This window comes from Equus quagga, chromosome 2, assembly GCF_021613505.1.
Source record: "Equus quagga isolate Etosha38 chromosome 2, UCLA_HA_Equagga_1.0, whole genome shotgun sequence".
In the NCBI taxonomy this organism is placed as follows: Eukaryota; Metazoa; Chordata; class Mammalia; order Perissodactyla; family Equidae; genus Equus; species Equus quagga.
Window position 1 is genome coordinate 76,697,643 of NC_060268.1, and position 24,686 is coordinate 76,722,328.

A 24,686-nucleotide genomic window follows, 5' to 3' on the forward strand; every position below is an offset into this window, starting at 1 on the left:
AAAATAATTTTTGTGTATATTTCAAGTGTGTTTAAAACCGTATATATCTTTTTCCATTTTCTCCTCCCCAAAGCCCCCCAGGATATAGTTGTATATTCCACTTGTAGGTCCCTCTGGTTGTGCTTTGCGGGATGCCACCTCAGCATGGCCTGGTGAGCGGTGCCGTGTCTGCACCCAGGATCCAAACAGGTAAAACCCCGGGTGCCGAAGCAGAGCGTGCAGAACCCAACCACTCAGCCAAGGGGCCAACCCCTAAAACAATACTTTTCATTTGTTGGGTACAAATCTATATATTTCTTGGTTCAGTCTTAAGTGATTTACTTCGTCCTATTAACCATACTTATCTTTCCTGCTATTGGGGTTTTGTCTATTTCTCCTATGTATTTCACCGGGGTTGGCTGCATATAGTCTGAAGCTACACTGTTTGCCATACAATTTGTTTTCTCAGTAAATTTGCCTCTAATCAATATAAAAATATTCAATTTGCCCCTCTTCATGCCTTTTGCCTTTATTTTTTATTTGTTGAAGAACCCTGCTAAATCTGATTTCTTTTTACAGTATTTTCCAGACACGACTTTTCCAATCCCTTTATTTTCCTCCTGTTTCGTTTTGATTAAAATCTCTCTTCTGTATATATCATAGAGTTAGTTGTTTTTGTTTGTTTGTTTAAAACAAAGTCTATTTTGTTTTTGGAATTGTTAGAAGATTTAAACCTATTTTCATTTTTGTGATGAGTGACTGTTTTAACTTATTTCTGCTATGTTATTAGCAGTATTTTTGATCATACTTTCTTACATTGTTTCCTAATTTTCTATTCATACATTTGGCATACTGACTAAATTTTTCTCATTCTTTATTTTCTGTCTAGTGGTTTGGAAGTTATATTACCATTTCAATTCCTCTGATATTTACTCCAGTATTCAACAGGCAGATTTACTTTTATCTTTTTCATTTTGTACATTTTATACATCTAACTAGGGCGTCTCTATCATCCATGAACCAGAGAAGCCCTACAGAAAACTCCCACTGTTACTCCTTCTATTTCTCAAGTTCCTACCAACCCAAATCTCTCAGTGATTATTTATATTTAAAAATGTTAACAAGTATTTAAACTTGACTATGACTTTTAGTGGTTCCTCTGCCAACAACTGCTGAACATATTCCATGTCTATCTTTTTGGGTTTCATTTTACTGAAGTATATCCTTAAGTATTCTTTCAGACGATGTAAATCACTTGAGTCTTTAACAGTTTGAAACTGCCTTAGTTTTTACATGGATAGCTCAGTTCAGCAAAAGATTTTATTTTAAAAATAATTTCCCTCTAATATTTGAAAGTAATGCCCTATTAACTGAGGCAAATTGTTTCTTGTTACTGATTTTTCACTTTGAGTGCTTCAAAAGTTTTCCTTTTACTTGGATGTTTTAAAATTTCAGCATGATACTCAAGATATATGTCTCCTTTTGTTTACCTTGCTTAGTACTCAGCATGCTATTTGTATGTGAACAGATGAATACAACCATCCCATTTCAATTCAGTGGGGAAAAGATGGAATGTTCAATAAATCATGTTAGAACCATTTCTTATCATTTAAAGAAAAGTCAAGTTAGACCCTTACCTCACAGAATATGCAAAATTTCAAGAAGCAAACACAAAATAAAAAGTAAACTATTTGGTTTACTAAAAATTATTAGAAGACACTATAATAGAACACATTTGTAATCTGGTATGGAACGCCAGAGCCATAGAGGATACATAAAAAAATAATAAAAATATCTGATTTACTAAGAATGTACCATTTATTTTAAATAAAAGATCATAAATCATGCTAAAAGATAACTGGAATGATTTAAATTGCATAATCCTTCATAACAGATTGATACAGGAAGTGAAGGAGAATGGAGAATGATAATCTGTAGGTTAATTTGCTTCTCAGGCTAAAACAACATACGTTTTATGACCCATACATGACATCCTTGCCCCAAACACCCAGAATTCATTTATTTTTTATTTATTGGTGTTGGGAAGACTGACTGTCAGTCCAGACAGTGTGAGTTCCAAGTGCTATTACCCAATTTCTGGCCTCCATCAATCTCCTACTGGACCAGGGTAATGGCCCCCAATAGTGCATTCACTCACTGTAATTTGATGCTTTCCTTGTGCTATTTGCCACACTAACTTTTGGAGAATAGCATTTGGTTCCTCCAATGGAATTCACTGCCCAGTGGGGAGAACAGGAATGTTAAACCTGGAGTTGCGACATGACACGGTACTTAGAAACATGAAGTCCTCCATGGCACCCAGCGGCCCAGAGGAGGGGATTGTGCTGGGAGTCAAGGAGAGACTCCCAGAGGAGAAGCCAGGATGGACTGATCTGAATTTCTTAGATTGTAATTCATCCTGACCCTATTATCCTAGTCATTATTCCCTCCCTTGAATTAAAAACAAATGCTTTTAGGGTCCTGCAACCTTTGGTCCCTTCCAAGATTATCTCCCACCGCCCGCCTAAGAGCCCTGTGCCATGGCCTAACTTAGTGTTCTCCCATGAAGGAGCCCTATCATGCTGCCCACAGGCCTTAATCTAACTGTTCTCTCCCTGTAGCCACTTGCTCTAAAGTGAGGAGACCACATAAATTATGTCTAAAATGGGTCACTCTTACAAGAGAAAGGGGCACTATTAACAACTGTGCCAGGACAGCAAGCATAACCCAAGACCGTCCCATGCTGTCTTGTCTGGTATCACCATCTTCCCACCAACAACTTCTCCCCTCCTCCTGCTGGATGAGCATCTCTCTCTTCCAGATCTTTCTCAGATGCCGTATCCCTGACACGTCATCTTCTGCTCCATAAGATGATCTCTGAGCCCTTGTCTTACACCCATGAAGAGGTTGTCAAGTGTGGGGAAAAGTGAAAGTGTTTGGAGTCAAGGCCTTGGTCCTGTGTGAACAAGCTGTGAATCTTAGAACCAGTTTCCTTAATTGTGAATTAGGATAGTAATTCTCAGTCATGAAATCAAATCAGATGAGACCACCCAGGGTAAAGGGATTTGTTACTGATTACGAATGTTGTGAGGGCAGTGAATGTGTGCTCTCCTTTTAGAAGCACGCTATCTTCTCACGTAGGGGGTCCTCAGAAAACTCCAGAGCTGAACTGACAGCATCAGCTACATCAGCCCTGTGGCCCTGCCCTACAAGCCTTGGCTTCTCCAGGTTTTGACACTTGCCGTGGGGTGCATTCAGCTTGAGTCTGGCACCCCGCATAGCTGAGGTCCTAAGGGTCAGAGGCAGACCAGTTCCCCATTCAGCCATCTCTTCCCTGTGAAACACAGCTTCCTATGTGCTCCTCCATGCAGGCAGCCAGTGATCAAAGCCCTGGGTGGGCAGTGGAAACTCGCAGGGACTGTCACAGCAGGCTGGGGAGGGACAGGATGGGGGCTGACCTGACCTTGGCCCCCACCATTGCGGTGCCTGCCCTCCCTTCCCTCAGGCAGCTCATGATGATCACTGAACTTCCCATTGAATTCCTGTCTCCCGTATTTATTACACAGACTCTTACAACCACGTTGGCTCTGTGTCTGATGTCACGAAGATCAATAAGCTCATCTCCAAAAGCCATGCTCTCGAGCTCAATTGGTCTTGGGGTCCTCAGAGAGCAGGGGGTGGGACTGCTCAGTGGACTGGCCGTGCACCACAGGCAGGAAGACAGTTTGCCAGGCCATCCTGGATGCAAAACCATCCCTAGAAAACTTCAGTCACTGTTTGAAATTTTTGGCCGTTTGAAATTCTGCTCAAATCCTTGCACAACGGTTTGCATTTTGTCATTCCACGCTGGTTGGCAAGGGATTTGGTCAGAAAAGTTGGATGTCAGATGCTGAGGAAAGATCATCAAGGAGTGATGGTGTGAAAATCCCACAGCAGCTGATATGGGGAAGAGACAGGCTCTCCTCTTTCAGAATGAAAGACAGCAGGCTCAGGCCCAGAGGCATCAACTCAGTGAGAAGAATTACTTTGCTTTGTCTAACTTGCAGAAAAATAAAACACAAGAGTTCTAAAAGCATGACCAGAAGCAGGCCAGCCTGAGGTACGTCAGACTCTGGAGTCAGGCACACCCTGCTGGGTGACCTTGGGCATGTGGCTGAACCTCTCTGAGTATAAGTTGTCTGTTCTGAGAAATGTGGATGCTAATACTGACTTTGGAGCCATCAGGGCCCTTTGCAGAAAGAGGGGAACCAAGCAGGGGTGCTAACGGTCTGCTAGCAACAGTCCATGCTGATGCAGACAGGCTGGGCTCCCAGTCAGCCTGAGGCAGACCAGTAACTGGGCTCACACTGGCTGAATGATGACATGCAATCTTGTGTCCTCACTCTCTCAATTTTACTGAGAAGCAGTGGAAATAGCAAAAGCAAAACACATCGACTGCTGCATGCTGGGAGGGGTGCACAAGCAGAGAAGAACAGATCATAACTTCTGAACAGAAAACCATGGGATGGGGATCAGTTGATAGCAAGTCAGAAGGAGAATATGAATAAGCATTTTGACAACTACTCAGAGCAAAAAAGAAAGGAAACAAAATTCGACAAAAAGGATCAGAGCTTCTCATATCTCACTCATGGTAAAAGCCAAGGCCTGGGAGACAGGGGCCGCACCCCCTCCTGTCTCTGACCTTCTCCCCTGCACACGTTGGACACAGGGGCCCCTTCTGGTCCTCAGACAGACCTGATGACATGTTCCTGCCTCAAGGGAATCAGAAAAAGATAAATTTTCTAAAAGATAAAGTCATCACACTTGCACAAACATAAAATGAACATGTCAAAGATTTAAGTCATTAATTAAAGAGGGAACCAGCAAGGTGTCAAAAACCAATTCTGAGGAGGATCCAAAGAGCAGGCCACCAGGAATGTCGATGCAATCTGTTAACAGAGGAATCAGTCCACTAGACAAGATCCATTTGCTTCTCCATGGACTAGAATTATCTGCAGTGCTATTAGTTTTCTAGAACTTACAGAGCTGAAAATTAGTCCAAAGACCATGACAGGCTGAGTCTACTACAGAACAGATAACCCGGGAGGTGACCACACCTAGCATGCCACTGGTTATCTTTCTCTTCTTCATCATTTTTTTTCTTTTTTGGCATTTCAATGTCTTTTACAACCTTTCCTGATAGGTCTTTTGTACTTGTTCTTTCTGCCAAAAACATTTACCTCCCTGATGCTGTATGGCTTGTTCCTTCGCCGCCTCCTAGCCATTCTGCTGGTCTCAGGCCCTGCCTCTGGCTTTAGCACTTGCTCGTTGCTCTCCCTGGTGTATTTTTCTTGAAGCCCCTATAATCCAGTGTGTGCTCTCCCCTCTTCATTTCTCTCTCTACCTTTCCCTAGAGGGCAGGGATTTTTGTCTGGTTAGATTACTGCTGTGTCCTCGGATGCTAGGACACTGCACAGTAACAGTGTGTAAGCCTTCACTAAATATTGGTTGAGTGAATGACCAAATGAAAAACAGCTACGGTGGTGAGAAGGGGAGGTCTGGATGGACAGTTCAGAGGATGATTCCGGAGATGCAAACATAGGTTGGCCAGTTCCACTCACTTCTTGAAAACAGGCTACTGCTCTACCCTCTTCCCATCGCACCTTATTTAGAAACAGCCTCCCTCCACATTAGGTCTGAATATTTGATTATGCATATGTCATAACAGAATCTCCTAAAACCTCCTTCTCCGAGGCCCAAATTACCTTTCCTCAGCTGGAGAATTGTGCCACATTCAAGAGCTGCTGCTGATGTCCTTTCAGTGATGGCCTCCTAGGCCCCCAAACCCCAGGCCAGCCATGACTGTATAATGAGACTTTGAGCACCAACCAGTTAACCTTCTTCAGGAGCCATTAACAGTGACAACACTGAATCTAAGAGATTCACTCCCTAAGAGCCCATTCCACATGTGGACCCATGTGATACCATGATAACACACAAAGGCCACAATGGAGCAGCTGCAACTCATAAGGAGGTGGGTCTCGCCTCTGCTCTGTTACCTTTGTAATCTACCTGCCTCCTCTGCTGTGGCTGAGAAACTCCCTGAGGCCTAGGATGCTTTCCCTACCAATCACATCCCTGCTGTCCTCCCCGCCCCTCCTAGGAGCTGGGATTGGATCTTCAATCAGGCCAAGGTGAAAACAACTGGAAACTAAGTGTGTGACTCATCTGCGCTGCAGGTGACCATGTCAACAGCTGTCCCCGAAACCCAAGGCCCTGACAGCTGCCTACTCCAACTATCTGCAACCCTGCTGAGGGCTAGAGGCTCTGGCTATCAGAGCACACTCAGTCCATGCATGGGGCTGGCAAGCAGAGGTGGTGTCCAGAGCTGAGATCCATGGAAGCAGCTGTCAACCTATGACAGAAGGCAGTTGGCAGATAAATACCCCAGAGAAACCCAATAGGAATGAGCCCTGTCGTGCACAGTAGTAGTTTGCTTTTTAAGACATTCTATATTGGCTTCCCTCCCTTCCCTGTCTCATTTGTCCTCTCAAATAAACTACACGCACTCAAATTCTTGTCTTGGGTTGACTTCCAGGGGAATCTAAGACACCTGGGAAGGGAATACATTCTATTTCATTGGTGACTCATTTATTAGCATAACTGCAAGCCCTCACAGGCTGGACCACACTGCACCCAAATGTGGCCTGCATACATTGCCCCCACCCAGGCTCTGCCATCAGCACAGAGTAATGGGAATGCGTGACAGGAAGAGAGCTGTAGCCAGGGGACTGCAGTCTCAGAGCCAGACCTGAATCTGCAGACTCAAGAACAGAGAGGCCCAGAGAGGCCCAGAGAGGCTGAGGCAGCTGCCCACAGTTGCATAGTGTAGCGGCAACTGACATGTCGCTGGGGCCCAGGCTTTCTTCTGCAAGCAACCGCCAATACCAGCAATGCTTTTCCTTCCATCCAAAGGTGAAAATGGTGAGGAGCCATCTATAATCACTGTTCACTTTGAGCAAGATTGCATTCAGAAAAATCCTTGAACTTCAGGCTTAAAGTAAAGCAGGATAAAGCAACGAAGAAACCCCTGGAATGAGCATCCAGCAAGGATGCTTTTTTCTGCTCATCCTCTCCTCAGAGCAGCCTGGCCAGCTGTCTGGTGACTGTAATTTTCTCACCATCCATCAGGGAAATAAAGCAGCCCATCCCAGAAATGATGCAGAGATGGCTGTTTTGCAGTGACCCAATCGCATCACAGCATGGAAAATGTATTCTCTCTCAAAAGCTGTTAGTGGCTCATGCCTGGACTCTAATGTCAAACTGGAATAGAGTGAGAGATGTGACGGACATGTTTGGAATGCTTACCCTATCCTGAATCAATGCTCCTTTCAAAACTGTGGCTTACACAGAATGATAGCATGTCCCCCTCCTTAAGGAAAGACCCCCCAACACACACACACACATTAACGAACAATCACATGAGCCTACTGAGACAACACATCATTTTGTGCGCCTGAACGTTAGCAGAGAGTATTAAGCTCAACATCTCTCAAAATCCCCAGGTGTGCATCCTTGTCAGGAGTTAACTTCTGGGGGAGCCTAAGACACTTGGGAAGGAAATACATTCCATTTCACTGGTGAAATCGATTAGCACTCTTACAGGCCAACGACCTCTCGTGCCGTTGAACACAACTGGTGCCATTCAGGAGGCAAAGGTACTGCCACATGCAAGAATGCCTCAGTGCCAAGATGCAGGGAAATAATCTATGCACTATGATGCATAGTCCTATGGACATGGTCATCTTAGGCAGCATGCCGGGTGACTCAAACCTGCACACCAAAGCAGAGGTCACCGGAGGGGGGACAGAGCTGATTTTTAAACACCTGGCCACTTACAGAGCCTCAAAGGGGGCAACGGTCTAATTATAAATAATGTACCCAGCATTTCTATAAAGTACTCAAATATGCTTTATTGTTAAACATATGCCACAATAAAATCATTTTTCCTTTTGCACACTGTGCTTACCTGTTATAGAGAAGAATGTCTGGCTTCCAAATCTGGCCATCTGGGAAACGAACATTCTTCACACCCGGATACTCTGACATATTCCACTGTAAATAGTGATCTGTCCAAGACTGACACATATAGGCAATGACATTAAAGCAGCACTTTGCTTCCTTGTCTAATGATATTTCTCATAAGAAATTATTGGGTAAGTTCAAAGCCAAAGAGAGTTCCAGACATTTATTTATGCAATTGAGTTGCTGTCTATAAAATATAAGGAAATTGGGGATTCAATAATACCTTCCAAAATGACCATGTATAACATAAAAATGGCATTTAAGATCCTGCCTTCACCATGACCACATTCAGACAGTAGCATTCCAGTTAATTCCAGCCCACTGCATGCCCACAAGCCTTCCCCTCCCACAGCAGATGGGTTATTTCTAGCCAAATGAATAACTACTTTGCTTTCAAAGTTTTCCATTGTAAGGACACTTTGGAAAAACAAGTTCACTTATTTCAGTTGGAATAAGCAGCAGGCTGGAGAAATATAGGATATGTATTTTCATGAAACAACATTGTGCAGCTGCATAGGAACCTCTCAGAAACTTCTAAGGGTAATTTTCAGAATTGAATTCTTATTTTCTTGCATGATTGGCGCTTCTGATGGCAGAAATGAACAATGTAAACACTCGGCCTTGGTGGTAAGACACTGAATTAGGACATGAGGATGCAGGTGAGGACTCGGGAAATATTCCCACAAACACAGTACATCTCCTGGGGCTAGGCCCTAATTTCATTCTCAAGTGACCTTTGCCAGAGGAAGGCCATGCCTGGGATCCTCCCTCCCCAGACCTCACACACCAGGCCTACCTGGGGTTCACTACTTCCGTAAAGGCTGCTCAGGTAGGAACCACCTGCAGCTGTTATACAACCAATAGCACCCTGCCCGGCTCTCAAGGCTGCAGGTTTGAACTCAGCAGCTCCACCAAGTGTGCCATAATCAGGGCATGCCCTGGGACGGGCGCCCATCCTGCATCCAATCTCCCTGGGGCCACTTGTGCTTTGGAGCTCAGACTTTCTCAGATTTAGAAAGGTATGTGATGTAACACCCCAAGCTGGGACCAGGGCAGCTCCCCATAATCAAATGCATCATTATTTCTGCAGTGAAACATGCATATTTATACCAAGTGAGACAAAGAAATGCCTCAAGTGTACAGCAATTTCAATTTGATTTTAGTCCAATGAATTTGATGCAAAGTTACAAAAACATTAAGGGAGAAAAAACAGTTAATTTTCAAAGCTGTTGAGACTGGCAACAAGTAGTTAAAGGTCATGTCCCAGAGATCCCACCATTCTCTGGAGAGAGCAGGCAAAAGTCAGGAATGGCTGTCCCAGTTCTGGGACTGAAATCAGACGAGGTAATAGGCAGGGCAGTAACACCATTTTACAGCCATGGACCTCTGAGAACGAGGGTGTGTTTGTTAATGTATAATGTGCTGAAGAATCATCTGGGGCAGTTAGGATAGAGACCCACCCGGCTGCTGTTTCTAATTAGATGTGTGTGGCTGATGGAGGGGAGGGGAAGGAGAGGAGAGGGGAGGTCAGGACAGCATCGCACCCAGGAAGGGCCAGTCTTGTTCAAGTTGTTTTGCAGGAATGCCTGGGCACCAGCTAAACTGTGTTTGCTGCAGCCCGCTCAGCCTCTGCACCATTTGGCCAGAGCTCCCTTCTTTTCTCTCCCTCATTCAGGGCATAAGCCCTTTCAGACCCAACCCCAGTGCTTTCTTTACTGTGATCTCATAGCTCACCCTGGATGCTTCTCTGAGTTGGGGGCAGATTACCATACAGCCTGCTACTTTCACTATCACCCCCATGCTGCGCAGGCCTTAGGGCTCCCAGACCTGCCCAGAAAGGTGAGCATGGTAGGCACACACTCATCTCCCCTGCTTGCTGAAATGATGGGCACAGGGAAGTGGGAGTGCTTGGTCAGCCAAACATAAACCTCTTCTAATAGCTCCACATATGAGTTGCAGGACACCTCCCCAGCAATTTTATATCTCCTCCTGCCATCCCGAATCCTGCTCTTACTCAGCTGCATGTGCCCCATGGGCATGCATCCTGGCCGTTCTGCTCGCTCAGGGTCCTGTGTATGTATACCCATGCTCACCAGGATCCAGATGTGTCAGCAAGATTACATTCCTATTTACAAGAGGAGATTGGGGCACAGAGAAGCAACACCTTTTTAGTCAGTCACTGACTCAGGACTCAGAACTGCATTATCTGACATTAGCAGGGTGATCAATCGTTGGTTCTTCCAACCCAATCTCTCTGCACTGGCAGACTTTGCACCACGACACGTGGGCTGCTCCTCATCCCTGCCAGTGCTGTCCATCAGCTCACAGTGCCCTTCCTTACTCCAAAGCCAAGCTGGGTCTCTCCACCCTAGGAGCAGAGAGAAGGGCTGCTGGGCACTTTGGAATCAGAGAGACCAAGGTTTGCACCAGGGCTCTGGTAGAGAAGAGCTATGTGAGCTCAAGCAGGTAAATCACCCTCTCTGAGCTGCTGTTTCCTCCTATGTGCCCTACCTCACAGGACAGAGCTGCAAGGATGTCATGAGATAATGTGTGTAGCACTACGTAAACATCACATGACCCTGGTAGGCATGTCATAAATGATGGCTTTAAAAGAAAGAGGGTTTCCTCCATTTTACAAAATCCTAGAGGATGTGAGAGCTGTAACAACTGAGCTGCAGGCAAAGGTGGAGAAGAGTGGGCACCAATTCGGAGCTGGGAGTTAGAGCACGAACCTCAGTGCTGCGTGCCCTGGGAGCCGGAGCAGAGCTCACAATCCCTCAGGTTTCCATGAAGGTTTCCTAAGGACCGATGTAGAAAGGGGCTTGTAAAATATTAAGTCCCAGAAAGAGGTTTGCTTCCTCTCAAAGCACTCACTTGCCAGGCAGATCCCTGGGAATGTCCTGGAGGGCAGAGGCACGGGGCAAAATCTTCCTACACACAGCACCCGGCATGTTTTCCATATATGGGCACCTGAAAATAAGCATCAATCTAGAAACGCCAACACTCCCAGATCTTCACCTCCAGAAGTCTGTGCTTTTCCTCCTCTCCCTACGTCTGTGTGATTCTTCTCATTCAATCTTCGACAGGAATGTGTGGGGTGTTAAAGGGGACACATGGGACAGGAAGGGGCCCTTGATCTAAAAGGCACTGTAGAGAATCCCTATCCTTCTGTGGAGCTGAGAACTGGGCCCACTAGAACCACTCTTAGAAACTCTTTTTAAATGTGTGTGTACGTGCATGTCTGGAAATCTTTATAGCAAGAGAGAAAGAGATAGCAAGAGCGAAGAATGGGAAAGTTGTCTGTGTTTTTAGAAAAAATCCTTTATGGTATAATAAAAAATATAGTTGGTCTTCATCCCAGGTTCCAGCACAGGGATCCTAAAACCCTTGGAATTTTCTGAGTGATAGGAGTGTCTTGTGTTACTCATAAAGAGCCCTCTTTGAGCACACCTGAGGTTATTCTAATGAAGTAAGGTGACTTAGGGTGGGCCCCTAGATAGGCCAAGGATGCCATCTTGCAGCTGGTGACCAGAAAGGCCAACCACATGACTAGGGGGTGAGAACTTTCAGCCTCACTCCACTCCTATCTCTATGGAGACTGGGTTATAAAAACCCTTGAACAACAAGATTCAGAAAGCCTCTAGGCTGGTGAACACATTCAGATGCAAGGAGGGTGTCTTGCCACAGAGGGCACAGAAGCTCTGCGCCTCCTCCCATACCTCCTCTACGCATCTCTTCCATCCAGCTATCCCTGAGCTGTACTGTTTATAATAAATTGGTGGATGTAAGTAAAGTGTTTTCTTAAGTTCCATGGGCTGTTCCAGAAAATTACTGTACCTGAAAGGGGATAGTGGGAAACTCTGAATTTGAACGCAGCTGGACGAAGTGTGCACAGCCTGGGCACCCCATTTGCAGCAGGCATCTGAAGTGGGGGCAGTTTTGTGGAACTGAGGCCTTAACTTGTGAGATCTCAAGCTAACTCCAGGTAGATGGTGTCAGAATCGAATTGAAAGGTTGGACACCAAGTTGGTGTTCCGAGATTCAGAGAATTGTCTGTTGGTGTGGAAGACACCAAGTATCTGGTGTTAGAAAACTCCATCCATATATATGTTTTGAAAATTCTTCCTGCCAAACTATTTTGATCTCAGAGGAAGAAAGCGGCCTCCTACTCACTTCCCCAAAAGTTTTTTCTCTCAGTGAGATATAATGATTGAAACATCACCCTAAGCCATGGATTGCTCTCAGGGCCCTAAGCAAGCCAAGGGCTGGCTTATCTATGAGCATAATCTGTGGCATTTCTGTGTGTCAGAGATAAAGTGATAAAGAATGCAGAAATTAAAAAGGTAAACATTTTAGAAAAAATATGTTTACAAACTAACATTCTACGATATAACAGCTATTAGCTCCATGATTAGCAGGTAAAAAATAGAGAATAAACATTAGAAGGATGGGAAATGTAAAGCCAGAAGAATAGTCAAAATTCCAAAATAAGAGAAGACAATTTTTAAAAAGAAAAACAATTAGCTTCAGATGGCTCAAATGTCTCTTCAGAAACTGACATGGTTTCTTCATTTCTTCTCATGGATTAAAATCAGATTGTCTGACAGGCCTCCCAAAATGATAAAACTAACTCACAGAGAAAATACACCTGCTGCTTCCTCCCAGGAATATGAAGAGGTAAGTGGTGAAGTCACCGTCTCTCCCTTTAGTAATCTAAAGAACTGGAAATTCCTACAAAATCAAGCTAAGTGAGAGACACGAAAACAAAATCAAACTGTAGGACAAAGAGAACTCTTTTTTTTTTAACTTTTCTGCCTCTTCTATTTTGAATGTATAGAAAATCTATCATTTGCAGAATATTGACCTCAGAGCTTAAATATCCTGGAGAAAATATTATGCGGATTCAGATTTTCAGAACAGGAATTCAGCAATATGAAACTCTGGGAGAGAAAATCCAACTGCTGAGAGCCATTTCCTAAGCTCTCCATTCCCCTCCTGCTCACGTCTGTCCTCCCTCGGGACTCCAGCTCTGTTAGCCTTCGATATCGAGCTTCATTTGTTGTTTGTACCCAAGATTCCTGCCGGGTCAGGCCATTCTGGCCACTAGTTGGAGAACACAGAAGACCAGAAATCAAGGTGGTGGTGGTTTTCTAAATAGCCCCGGGGCAGCTTCCACGGCCTGTCATGGTGACATCTGAGTTCCCCATGTCCCTGCTGTGACTGCAGAAGGAATGCCATGGCTTTCCAGAGGGAAGCACTGGCTAGGCCAGATGTTCTGATCATATAACTATTAAGGTCTGTTCTAAACCCAAGATACTTGTAACCTCCTAAGATTCAGTGAGGAGCCAGTGTTACAGCTGCTACATGAGCTACAGGTGCCATTTTCTAGATAAATATGTCACTTAGCTTTATAAGGACACATGCATGTTTTCCATATGATGGGTGCCTAAAACAAGTATTAATTAATGATGCCACACCTAGAAATGCCTATGCTGCCAGATCTTCACATTTAAAAGAGTCTATGTCTTTCCTTCTCTCTCTTCCATTCCTGTAAAGCAGAGATATCTCCCACCTGGGGGATCCATTGTCCATACTATGAGCCTGCCTCCTGCCACGTCTCTAGGGAGTTACTTGTTCTTGATATTTTAACTTTTTTTAGAGTGTAAATTTCACAGCCTGATTATAAATGGTTTGAAAGAAGAAACTGGTCTCATCCAATTCTGGGTCCCCCTCACATGGCCTAGTTCAATGTCTTCCATATAGCAGGTGCTCAAAAAGATTAGCTGAATCAGTCAAAGAGATTAAAAGTTGAGTTTTAAAACAAATGAAGCTGCAGATGCTTACGCAAGTGCAAGTCTTAATGAGAAATAAGTTATGCTTGAAAGAAATTTAGAGGTCTCTGGTGACATCACCCAAAGCAAGGGTGCTTATCTATGGAGCACCAGAACTCAGTGCAATAATCCATGTACGTTTTTTCTGGAAACCATCACTCTCTAAAAGAAATTGCCAAATCATATACGTTGCTGAAGATAATTGCTTATTGAGGGGTAAGAAATACAGGCACCAGGGAGACAAACCTGTCCAGGACCTAATATGTCACGAGCATATGAGGTATGTCTCTCTCTGTAAGAAAAATGTCAACAGCAGTTCTGTACCTTACAGGGCATGGGAAACATATAGTTTTATGTAAAAACAGAAGCATTTGCATCATCTTCCCAAATTCCCAGAGCTTTATCTTATCCCACAGTGTTCAAAAGTTACTTGAGAGTTGGCTTATTTCATATCATAGTATCTTAGCCCCTCCTGGGTTCACCTTGAGGTTTTTGTTTCATTCATTCATTCCATAAAACTTATTCATTCGGTGCCTGCAGTGGGCTAGGAGGTGGGGGTATCCAAACAGAGCCCTGGCCTCCTCGTGCACACATCCTAGTCAGGGAGGGAGACCCAGGTCCCATCAACAAATACACAGTGCGAAGGATGGCACACGGTGACAAGTGCTTTGGAAACAAAATGAAGCAGCGGTGATGGATGAGATGTTTGTTTCCCCCCAAAATTCCAATGTCAAAGCCCTAATCCCAATGTGATGCTATTAGGAGGTAGGGCTTTGGGGAGGTGCTTAGGTCATAAGGGTAGAGCCTTCATGAAGGGGATTTGAGCCCTTTTAAGAGGAGGCCAGAGAAAAAAGAAGAAAGTGTAGATAACTGAGGGAAGATACAATAAAAAATAGGAAATGTCCAGAAAAGAAAAGAAAAGAGGCCAGAGAGCTAGCTCACACTCTTTCTACCATGTGAGGGCACAACAAAAAGGTGCCTGTCTGCAATCCGGAAAAGGGTCCTCAACAGAACCCAATCACACTGGCAACAACCATGATTTTGGATTTCTAACACCCAGACTGTGAGGAATAGATGTCTGTTGTTGATAAGCCCCCTAGTTTATGGTATTTGTTATAGCAGCCCAAGCTGACTGAGACACAGGGTAAAGAGAATAGAGTGAGCTCCAGGAAGAGGAGAGGGTTTGAGACAGTACATGGGAACTCAGGGAAGACCTCACTGAAAAGGTGACCTTGAGGAAGAGACTGTTAAGAAGTGAGGGAGAAAATCAAGTGGTTCTTGAGGAAAGAGCTTTCTGGGCAAAGGCCCTGAGGTGGATGTGTGCTTAGGAGATGTGGGCAGGACATCCAGGAGTGCAGTGATGGGAGAGGAAGCAGGGTCAAGGCAGGCAGGGAGTCAAAAGCCACTTCAAAGATTTCAGTTCATATGCCGCTGAGCGAGACAGGAACCCCTGTAGGGGTCTGAGCCAAGAAGGCTCAAGGCTGAACTTCTATCGTCTCTTAACTAGGATCACCCTGACTGCTATGATGAGAAGAGGCACCACCAGGGGAGGTAAGGTCTGACACAGGAAACCTGGCTAGGAGGCTTTGTAATAACAGAGGTGAGAGATGACTCTGGCTTATACCAGGATGGAAGCAATGGGGTTGATGCCCAATGGTTAGATCCTGGATCTATTTTGAAAGTCTCACTGCCAGATTTGCTGCCAGAATAGATGTGTGTGAGAAAGACAAGAGTAACGAGTGATTCTGAGGCTTTTGGTCTGAGCGTATCGATAAATGGACACACTATTTATCCAGATGGAGAAGGCTATGGGAGGGGCAAGTGTGAAAGAGAAAAGAGGGGATAGTTTGATACATACTGGGTTTAAGAACCTATTGGACACCTGTATAGCGACACCAAGGAGGTAGCTAGAGCTCATCAAAGGTGCTTTAAGCCGGGAGAATGATCCTCCAGCTCCTGGAATGATGAATGGCTGGAGAGACATGAAGAGACAGCAGAAGGGACTCAGGAACCACCAGTGAGTTAAGACGAAAACCTAACAGAGAGCTATCCCGACACTCAGTGAAGAAGGATTTCAAGGAAGAGGGAACAATTCAGTTCTATCAAATGCTCCTGAGAGGTCGAGTAAGATAAAGAGAAAAAATTAATCACTGGAAAAACCAGAACAATGGTGTTCCTTCCCACTGAGGAGCGGTGAGGGTAGGGCAGGAATTGGCAGGAAAGGGACTCAGTATCCTCAGAATGATGGTGCAGTTCTGCTCCTGGATGGGGGCAGGGCTGCAGACATGAAGACATCACAGGCAATTCATTGCCTGATACACTTAGGATATGCGCATAGCATTGTATGTGAACTTTGCCATGAGAGGAAGGAAAAAAATATATAAACTCAAAGATCTGCATAAAATATGCAGTGAAAGTGCACCGATGTCCACTATTCTACTTTGAACTGCATTAAAAAATAAGCTAGATCAATAGAAAAATGGACAGATGGCCAGAGATGGGATAAAGCACGGAGAGTCAAGTGCTAATCACAGAATCTAGGAGGTGGATATACGGATGCTCACTGTAAATTCACCTTTTCAATATCTTTAAAATTTTTTATCAAAAAAATTGGGATAAACCACTACTTATAGCATTTAACAACCTGGGATTAGTGGTTTGCTTGCCCAAAGCCAAATAAGGGTGAATTTAGCTGAGAATGAAGGAGAGAGAATGAGGACAATGGGAGGACACTGCCTGGAGAAACCTTGCTGTAAAGGTGAGGAGGAAACCAAGGAGTCGCTGGGCAGGGTTGATGGGGACATGCTACAGCATGCCTGCTTGCCAACGAGAATGACACATGGAGAATGATGATGCCAGAGGCATAGGGACATTGTGAAGCAAGGTTCTCAGCAGGTCCCAGGAGGTGAGACCTTGTCCCCTGGAGGAAGGACTGGCCTTCAAAGGGAGCACAGATCCTGCACCCACGGCAAAAGAAAGCTAAGGGTAAGTGGGCACAGGTGTGAGGGTGGGATTCCCTCACTGAAGAGTGTTGCTTTAAATCCTGTGGGGAAAATTCCCAAGGGTTTCTGCTTTGCCCATTATGGGTAGGTTCTACAAGGGGTCTCAGACACAGCTAAGCGCACCCTGCGACACGCAGCAGATGGCTATAAGTGAATCTTTTTTCTCTCCTTCTGCTTCCACTTGCATTACCCCTAAAACTCACCTGCCTAAGAACCATGTGGGTGTCACCTTTACCTCTGAGTTCACTTCTCCTACCCCCACTTTACAAAGAAAAACTATTTCTCTTATCTCAACTCTTATCCTGGGACATTGACCCCAGAAGCAAATAAAGGGTCCATTCAAAATACCAGTATCTATGTGAATTGTGTTAAAAATTGGGTGACAAATACTTCCAAAGATCAGATGGGCTTTAATTCTTTTAATTCTTTGCTTTCAGCAAAATTGAAGGAGAAACTAATCAAGCTGTGAGCTGATACCTTGAAGAAAATGATATTATTTTTGGCATGCAATCTAGAAGAAGTTCAAGGAATTGAATTACACTGCTGTGACAAAATGTCTCTCATTATGAACTATACCTTTTACTACATCTATTTTTAAAAGTTATAGAATTGATTGTGAAATCTGTATCAACACCTTGATTCTAGTAATAAAGTCATCTATGAATACATAAATGAATTTAAAACAAAGCCCTATCTTTGATACAGAGATTAATTTCCAATTTTTATGCTTAATAATTATTTATTAAAATTTGTAATTAGTATCACCTCGAAGAATTACCAATAATCATGGTAATTCTAAATCAATCCAGAAGAAAGAAATTTAACACTTCTTTTCTGAGGGAATAATTTTATGTAAATATTTACATTTGAGAGAACCAAGACAGAATGATTAAAAAGGACTTTCAAATATAAAATTATACCATATTAGGATAAAGTTATGTGTGGAAAGTGGAATAGAAATGCAAGCACAAAGAGAAAACGGGGCTATGTAAAACATCTGGCAGTTGAAGAAGGGCTTGTTCGTATATTTTTTAAATGAATGATCTGGGCATCAAATTACTGTGGCATTTAGATTCCACTTAAAATAGAGACTATTTTATTTTCAAATGTCAATATTTACAGTTTGATGGAAGGGACATAATTAGCAATTAATTAAATGTAGATTATAATTTTAGGATGTCAAGCTAAAAATCCATGAATGGAAGAATATAACATTTCAACCTTCTCACAGGCATCACCAGAACAGGAAGTGTGAAGATCTCTGGCTTAGGCAACACCCTGTGGATGCAAATATGCACCTCTGGAGGGACTGGAGAGCAAGGCAGGCACTCCTGAGCCATGGGGACCGGTTATGGTGCAGGCTGTGGACATCTAAATGCAGATCTACATCTTAAAATTTGTGTTGCATGAAGTGCTTTTGAAATTTCCCCAAATCACCCTGTAGTGAAATACAAACACATGTGAGCCTTGCAGAATGCAGAGCGACACATCCAAAGGCGGGACGCTGTACTTCACTGCTGGGCTATTGGAGTAAGAGGTGACAGTCCTGGCTTTTCTCAAAGGACCTCTGCTTTCCCTGCAATTCAAACACAAGCATCTCAGAAGCAAGAGCAGGAAGAGCCATGGGTGAGGACTGCCATTGTCTCAACTTACCATTTGCAGCCAAATGTTGGTGGTTAAAACTTGGTTCTTCTCATCCTTTAAAGGAAAAAAAAAAATTCAGAAATATGGTTTATGTGGTTTACAAAAGAAGAAATGATACAATTATTCATGTTGGAAACTGACTGTTATGACTGCTGGAGTGTGTGAAAATCAGAATGCACCAAGCACTTTCAAACACACTCAAGCACCATTTCTCCAAAGTGAAGCTTTTCTATTTATTCTGAAGTAATACAAATTTATTATAGAGTACTTACAAAAGATGGAAAAGCATAAAAAGGAAAAATTAAAACGCCGCAACCTCACCTCCAGAGATGACATCTGCCCACGTTTTAGCTTATTTTTCTCATTAGTACATTTTTTATAACTTAAAAATATATATAAAATTAGGTGCAAATTTCAATTTTTTTAATTCAAACTTATTACCAGAACATACAGGGTTTTAAACAACTGTAAGTATTGTATGTTTCCCTCCCTGGGAAATGGTGCATGGCCTCTGTCAGCTGCCTTGCCATGTGCTGATGGTGCTGTGTGGGTCACGTTCTCCATGGTCCCTGAGGGTCTGTCTGCCTTTTCTCTCATCCTATTGATCTACCAGGCAGCATGCCAGGTCCTTGACAATTACCCGTAAGATAAATCCTGTCCAGGTGAGGAAACTGAAGGTCAGAAGGGTGAGGTGATTTTACGAAGGAGCCATTCAAACTTGGATCCTTCTCACTCAAGAGCCCCTTTTTTCGTTTCCAAACTGCCTAAGTATGGGATCCAGCAGGGTGCCAAGTCTACACTTAAACTGGAGCTTGGGCTGCTGTATCAACTGTGGCTTTTCCCTGGCACAGGGCACCTAAAGAAGATTCTAGTCAACATCAGCTTTTCCAACTGGGATACAACCAGCTTTTTATCACAGCTGGACAAACCCAGCAAAGCCTAGCAAAAGCCAGTGCGCATAGAGACAAAGGAGCAAGTTTCCTGCAATAGTTACACTGAGAATGCTGTTATTCAGTACTTAGTACTCAATTCCAACCTAAAGGATCCTATAAATCAGCAACTGCCACCCTCTTCAGGTGAAAGTATTCATCAATGTCCCCATGCAGATGTGCACAGAAGCTGAGACCGTGAGCTCCTGCAACAGGGGCTACCTGGCCTGGTTCACTGATGGCATCCACAAAAACAGACCCGATGTCAGGAACAACATGACATCTGCTGAGGCGTTGACAGAGGGTAGGGATGCAAATCAGAAATGGATGCTTCTTCTCATTAAAATAAAAATGTGTTGAACAGGTAAGGAGTTGGCAGAGATTCTTTGATGCATCAATGACCCTGCCCCAGGTGCTCACATCCTGGGCACCTTAGAGAGGTGAGATTTGGGGGAGCAGGGATTGTGAATCCTGCAGAGAAGACAGAGCTGCCTGGGGAGGAACAGACGACAAGTCCCAAGGGTCCAAGGCAGGGGGCTGTGTCCAGAAGCAGCTGCCAATTCTGTTACAAGAAAAATGCATCCCCCATTTTGCAAAATAAAATATGCCAGGGTTTTTGGTGGAAAAAGTTGTGGAACTAACATTTCTCCGTACTCTGAACTGAGAAAATGGTCCTAACAGAGCCACGCATTTGAATGGCAGGAGTACCCCAGTTCTAGTTCAATCTCCAATATTATTTAAAAGCACTGATAAACTCTTTTAGGACATATATCTGTTGCTTCACCTTATTAAGAAGTTGTTGCTTTTAATGGATTTAAAATTAGCTAGTGTTCCATTTAGGTGGCTTTCCTTCTTTTAATTGCTTCTGTGTCTTCATCTTCTGAGAGAAAAGTTGCTGTGGTTTGGGAGCTCAATTATTACCAATCTAATTAAAAGGCTTTCTTCTTTCCAACATTCTAACTGAAACCTCATTAGAGTGAAACAGAATTTCTGTGGTGTGTCGCAGCATGGGACTGAAGTATGGCATTTCAAACTGTAATCAACACTGAGCAGCAGCCAGCCACCACCTGAGAGCGCAGCCAGCGATGCCAGGAATGGAGCCTTGCATGGAGACTAGGGAGGAAATGCCTGCAGGACCAGGGAAGAGGCTGCTGTCTGCACTCTCAGAGTGGGTCTCCTTCCACCCTCCCCATCCCAGGGCCACCCACTAGCTGAGGCTCTCAGCTCGCTCAGTCTGCACTCTGACAAGGTGTTCCACCTCTTTCCCACCCTAGTGTGCAGTGTGCCTCTCCGCCCAGACTGAATGTTTCTGTCCCCCCAAAATCCCTATGTTGAAACTGAACCCCCACTGTGATGGTATTAGGAGGGGCCTTTGGAAGATGATTATGTCAGGAAAGTGGAGCTCTCGTGACTGGGATTAGTGAGTTACAAAAGGGACCCAGAGAGTTCCCTCGCCCCTTCTGCCACGTGAGAACCCAGGGAGAAGACAGCTCTATGAATCAGGTCCTCACCAGACACAAAATCTACTGATGCCATGATCTTGGATTTTCCAGCCTCTAGAGCTGTGAGAAATAAACATGTGATGTTTAAACCCCCCGGCCTGTGGTATTTTTGTTATAGCAGCTCGAGCTGACACACCGCCCCCGACACAGTCTGACCTGCACTCAGTTCCAGATGGGGCTCTCGGGCCTCCTCCAGCGCCACTGCACAAAGAATTAAGTCTAAAGTCTTTAGCACCACACACAAGCCCTTTCTACAAGCCATAGTTCAGCCAAGTGCTCATTCATTCATTCAACATATTTATGGAGCATTTCCTGTTTCAGGCATTATGATGTCTGACATGCACAGTGAGAACTGAACAGACATTGTCCCTGAGCTCGTAGAATATAAAATGTCAATGGGGGGTTGGGATTACACAATTTAACAATGACACACCTTAATTACAAATAGTGACAAGGTCCCAGAGGAAAGGAACAGCACCTTCAGAGAAGATGACAGAGAGACAGACCTTACCTAGAGTGATGAGGGGTGGAGTTCTAAGAACAACCCTTCATCTTTACATGCTGTTATCCTGTAATACCAAAAGACATGACCCCTCACACCCTCCAAGTACACCCCTCACCCTTCAACACCTTGCTAGTTCTCACCCTCTGGGGCTGCCCTGCCCTCCACCCTCCCCCTTTATCCTGCTCAAGCCCAGGGCTAGCCAGGCAGCACTGGGCTAGGGCTGCCTCCTGACTCACCAGGGTCTCCAAGCAACTCAGGCAGACCTGCAGCTTCCAACAGCAGAATCAGGAGTGGCAAGCAGAGGAATTAAGGAGGTAGATTTCAGTTTGACATGAGGAAGAACCTTCCTGTCCAACAATAGTCCAGCCTACTTCAGAAAGGACTTAGCAACCAGTTTCTGGAGTGGTAAACACGGAGGATGGCCACCTGCCTGGAGACGACACTGACACCCCTCCCACTCCACCCCTTGGTGGCTCTCCGAGGGTGCGGCCCAGGTGACTCAGGGCCTGCAAAGTCTGCAGTGGCCAGGTATCCTCCCACACCCTGATGCCCATGTCCACACCCCCTACCTTGGCCTTCTGCCCTTCCTTCGTGCCACCCTCCCACAGTGGCCTGCTTCCTGAGTAAGTCTTCTGCAAGAGGGCCGAGGCCCAGCACGACTTCAGCTCTGCATCCAACTGCCACTGTACCTCAAAGTTTGCACATCACTGCGCACACTGAAGTGAGATGGAGAACTGGGGACAATGATCAAGGCTTTGATTTAGAAAGTCGGCAGACGGATCTGCAGTTCCCAGATATCCCTCTGGCCTTGGGCAGAAGGATGTTGCTGGCAATGCAGGCAGGGTCTCCACTCCCATTGCCCAGAATCTTCATAAGGACAAAACCCAATTCTTCACCCCAGAAGGGAAATTTCCTTCTCTCTCACCTAAATACCCTTCACTGACACCAAAGCCAATAGTCTCCTGTGCTGTACTTGAACTTGTTTGAAATCGTGAGTCAGCTAATGAAGTTGGATTCTACAGTCTCTTCCCTTACAAGCTGGATGACACTGTGGTCAGACACTGGGATTCTTGGAGGGAGGGGAAATAATATTTCCGAACCCTAGTCCCAAACCTTGGTACAAGGGTCTCTGAATAAATAACCAGGCACACTCTCTGAAGAACAGCAAGCAGCACAGGATCTGAGCATGGGTTTCAGTGATTTCAGACCCTCAGGTCACCACTAGCCTTCACTGCCCTGACGCAACCCGGCAGGACAGCGTGGAGGAGCAGACTCCATGCCAGTGGAAGACCCTTTGGGCTCCAATCTCAGCTCTCCAGTCATCAGGCACTTGGTTTCTGTGGGTATCAATGTTCTCTTCTGGGAAATGGGGAGATACCAGCTACCCTGATCCCCTCCTGGAGTGGGAGGGATGAGGGCAGCGTCATACAAGCTGTCAAGTGTGACTCAGTGCCAGTGGCTGTCCCTGGGTAGCTGCTCACACACACACACACACACACACACACAGCTCTCCCCCAAGACCCACTCTTCTTCCTGCCCCCACGACCAGACAGGAGGAGACAGGACCCATGGCTGCCATGGAATCACAGAAGGCCTGTGTGGCAAAGCACCTCCAAAGCCAACTGATTTACACCTCTCTTTTGTTTTTTAATCTGAGCACTTCAGAATATTATTCAGCCTTAAAAAAGAAGGGAATCCTGCCATTTGCGACAGCATATGGATGAACCTGGAGGACAAGCTAAGTGAAATATGCCAGACAGAGAAAGACAAATACTGCATGACTCCACTTGTATGAGGAACATAAAATAATCAAACTCAGAAGCACAGAGTAGAATAGTGGCTGCCACGGATGGGGGGAGGGGGAAATGGGAGGTATTAGTCCAGTGGTATGAAGTTTCAGTTGTGCAGGATGAACAAGTCCTAGAGATCTCCTGTGAGCAGAGAGCCTTTAATTAATGATGCTGTATTGTATACTTAAAAATTTGCTAAGAGGGTATATCTTATGTTAAGTGTTGTGAAAATTGATAAAGGGAAACTTCATTTAAAATGGAGTCATGGGGCCAGAATGGGGAGCTCCCATTCAATGCAGTACCACTCAAGGTCAATTATAGGAAGATAGTCAATTACAGACCCACAACAGAAAGCAGTCAACAGGAAATAATCATCAACTATAGGAAGAAGTATACGTTGCATCCCAAACAAAAATCAACTACACCCAGCAACCCAGCCAATAAGAAGCCATCGTGATGCTGAACTCTTGCTTTTCTCCAATGTACTTTTGTTCAAAACAACTCCTCCCAATTTCCTCCTTTGTTCTCTATAAAATAAGTTCGCCTCCCTTATTTGCTGGATTTGCCTATGGTCTGCCATAGCATGCACATCCTGAACTGCAATTCTTTGGCTATTACTGAATAAACTTGTTTTGCTGGTAAAATAACCAGCTGTTTTATTTTAAAGTTTGGCAGTGTTCTTATCACAGAAATACTAATTGATAAAGAGGGCAAGAGGAAACATGTGTAGGTGATGGCTATGTTTATGGTACCCCCACGAGTGATGGAGGTTTCACTGGTATATGCTTATTTCCAAACTCACCAAATTGTATATGTTAAATATGTACAGTTTTTTCAATGTCAACTATACCTCAATAAAGTGGTTTTTCAAAAAAAAGTACAGTTTAAGCAGCATGCTTTTTAAATTCAATCTCCAGGAATAATCATGCATCTGCTTTAAAGTACAACTGTTCTGATGATGTTTAATACAATATCTTGAATTTCTACAGCAGATATTCTTCCAGAAGTTATAGGGTGACATTGTTCAACATTACTTTGCTGAGCTCCCAACACTTTCTCTTTGCTTTTGTGTCGATGCTGAGAAGAAATAGATAACAATAAATTTGTGTCTAAATTCTTGTTTACAGAGAAAAATGCTGGATAATATAAATTCATATTGTGTAGCATTCTGGATTACTTCTTTTATTTAATTTAGTCTTTACACCAACCATATTTTTGTCCTACTTTTACAAAATAATAAACTGAGAGTCTGTGATTTTCCCTGCGTCAGTGGGATATTAGGTCTGACAAAGGACTTATATCTAGAATAAGAAATAAACTCCTAAAATCAATAAGAAACAGGCAGACAATCCAATAGAAAAATGGGCAAAAGATGAACAAGCACATGATTTTCATCACAGAGTATGTCAGTAAGTGATATCTGACAATAACCTAGCTAAA

The 24,686-nt window shown here is 44.3% G+C and overlaps 1 protein-coding gene across 1 annotated transcript in view; it reads right to left on the reverse strand.

Moving 5' to 3' along the window:
• LOC124236000 (neuronal acetylcholine receptor subunit alpha-7) overlaps positions 1–24,686 on the reverse strand; it is a 105,576-nt gene that overhangs the window by 36,207 nt on the left and 44,683 nt on the right. The window contains exons 3-4 of the mRNA XM_046654603.1: positions 18,530–18,574; positions 7,988–8,097 (exon numbers count right to left, since the gene is read on the reverse strand). Coding sequence (XP_046510559.1) covers positions 7,988–8,097; positions 18,530–18,574 — 155 coding nt within the window. The remainder of the gene's footprint in view (positions 1–7,987; positions 8,098–18,529; positions 18,575–24,686) is intronic.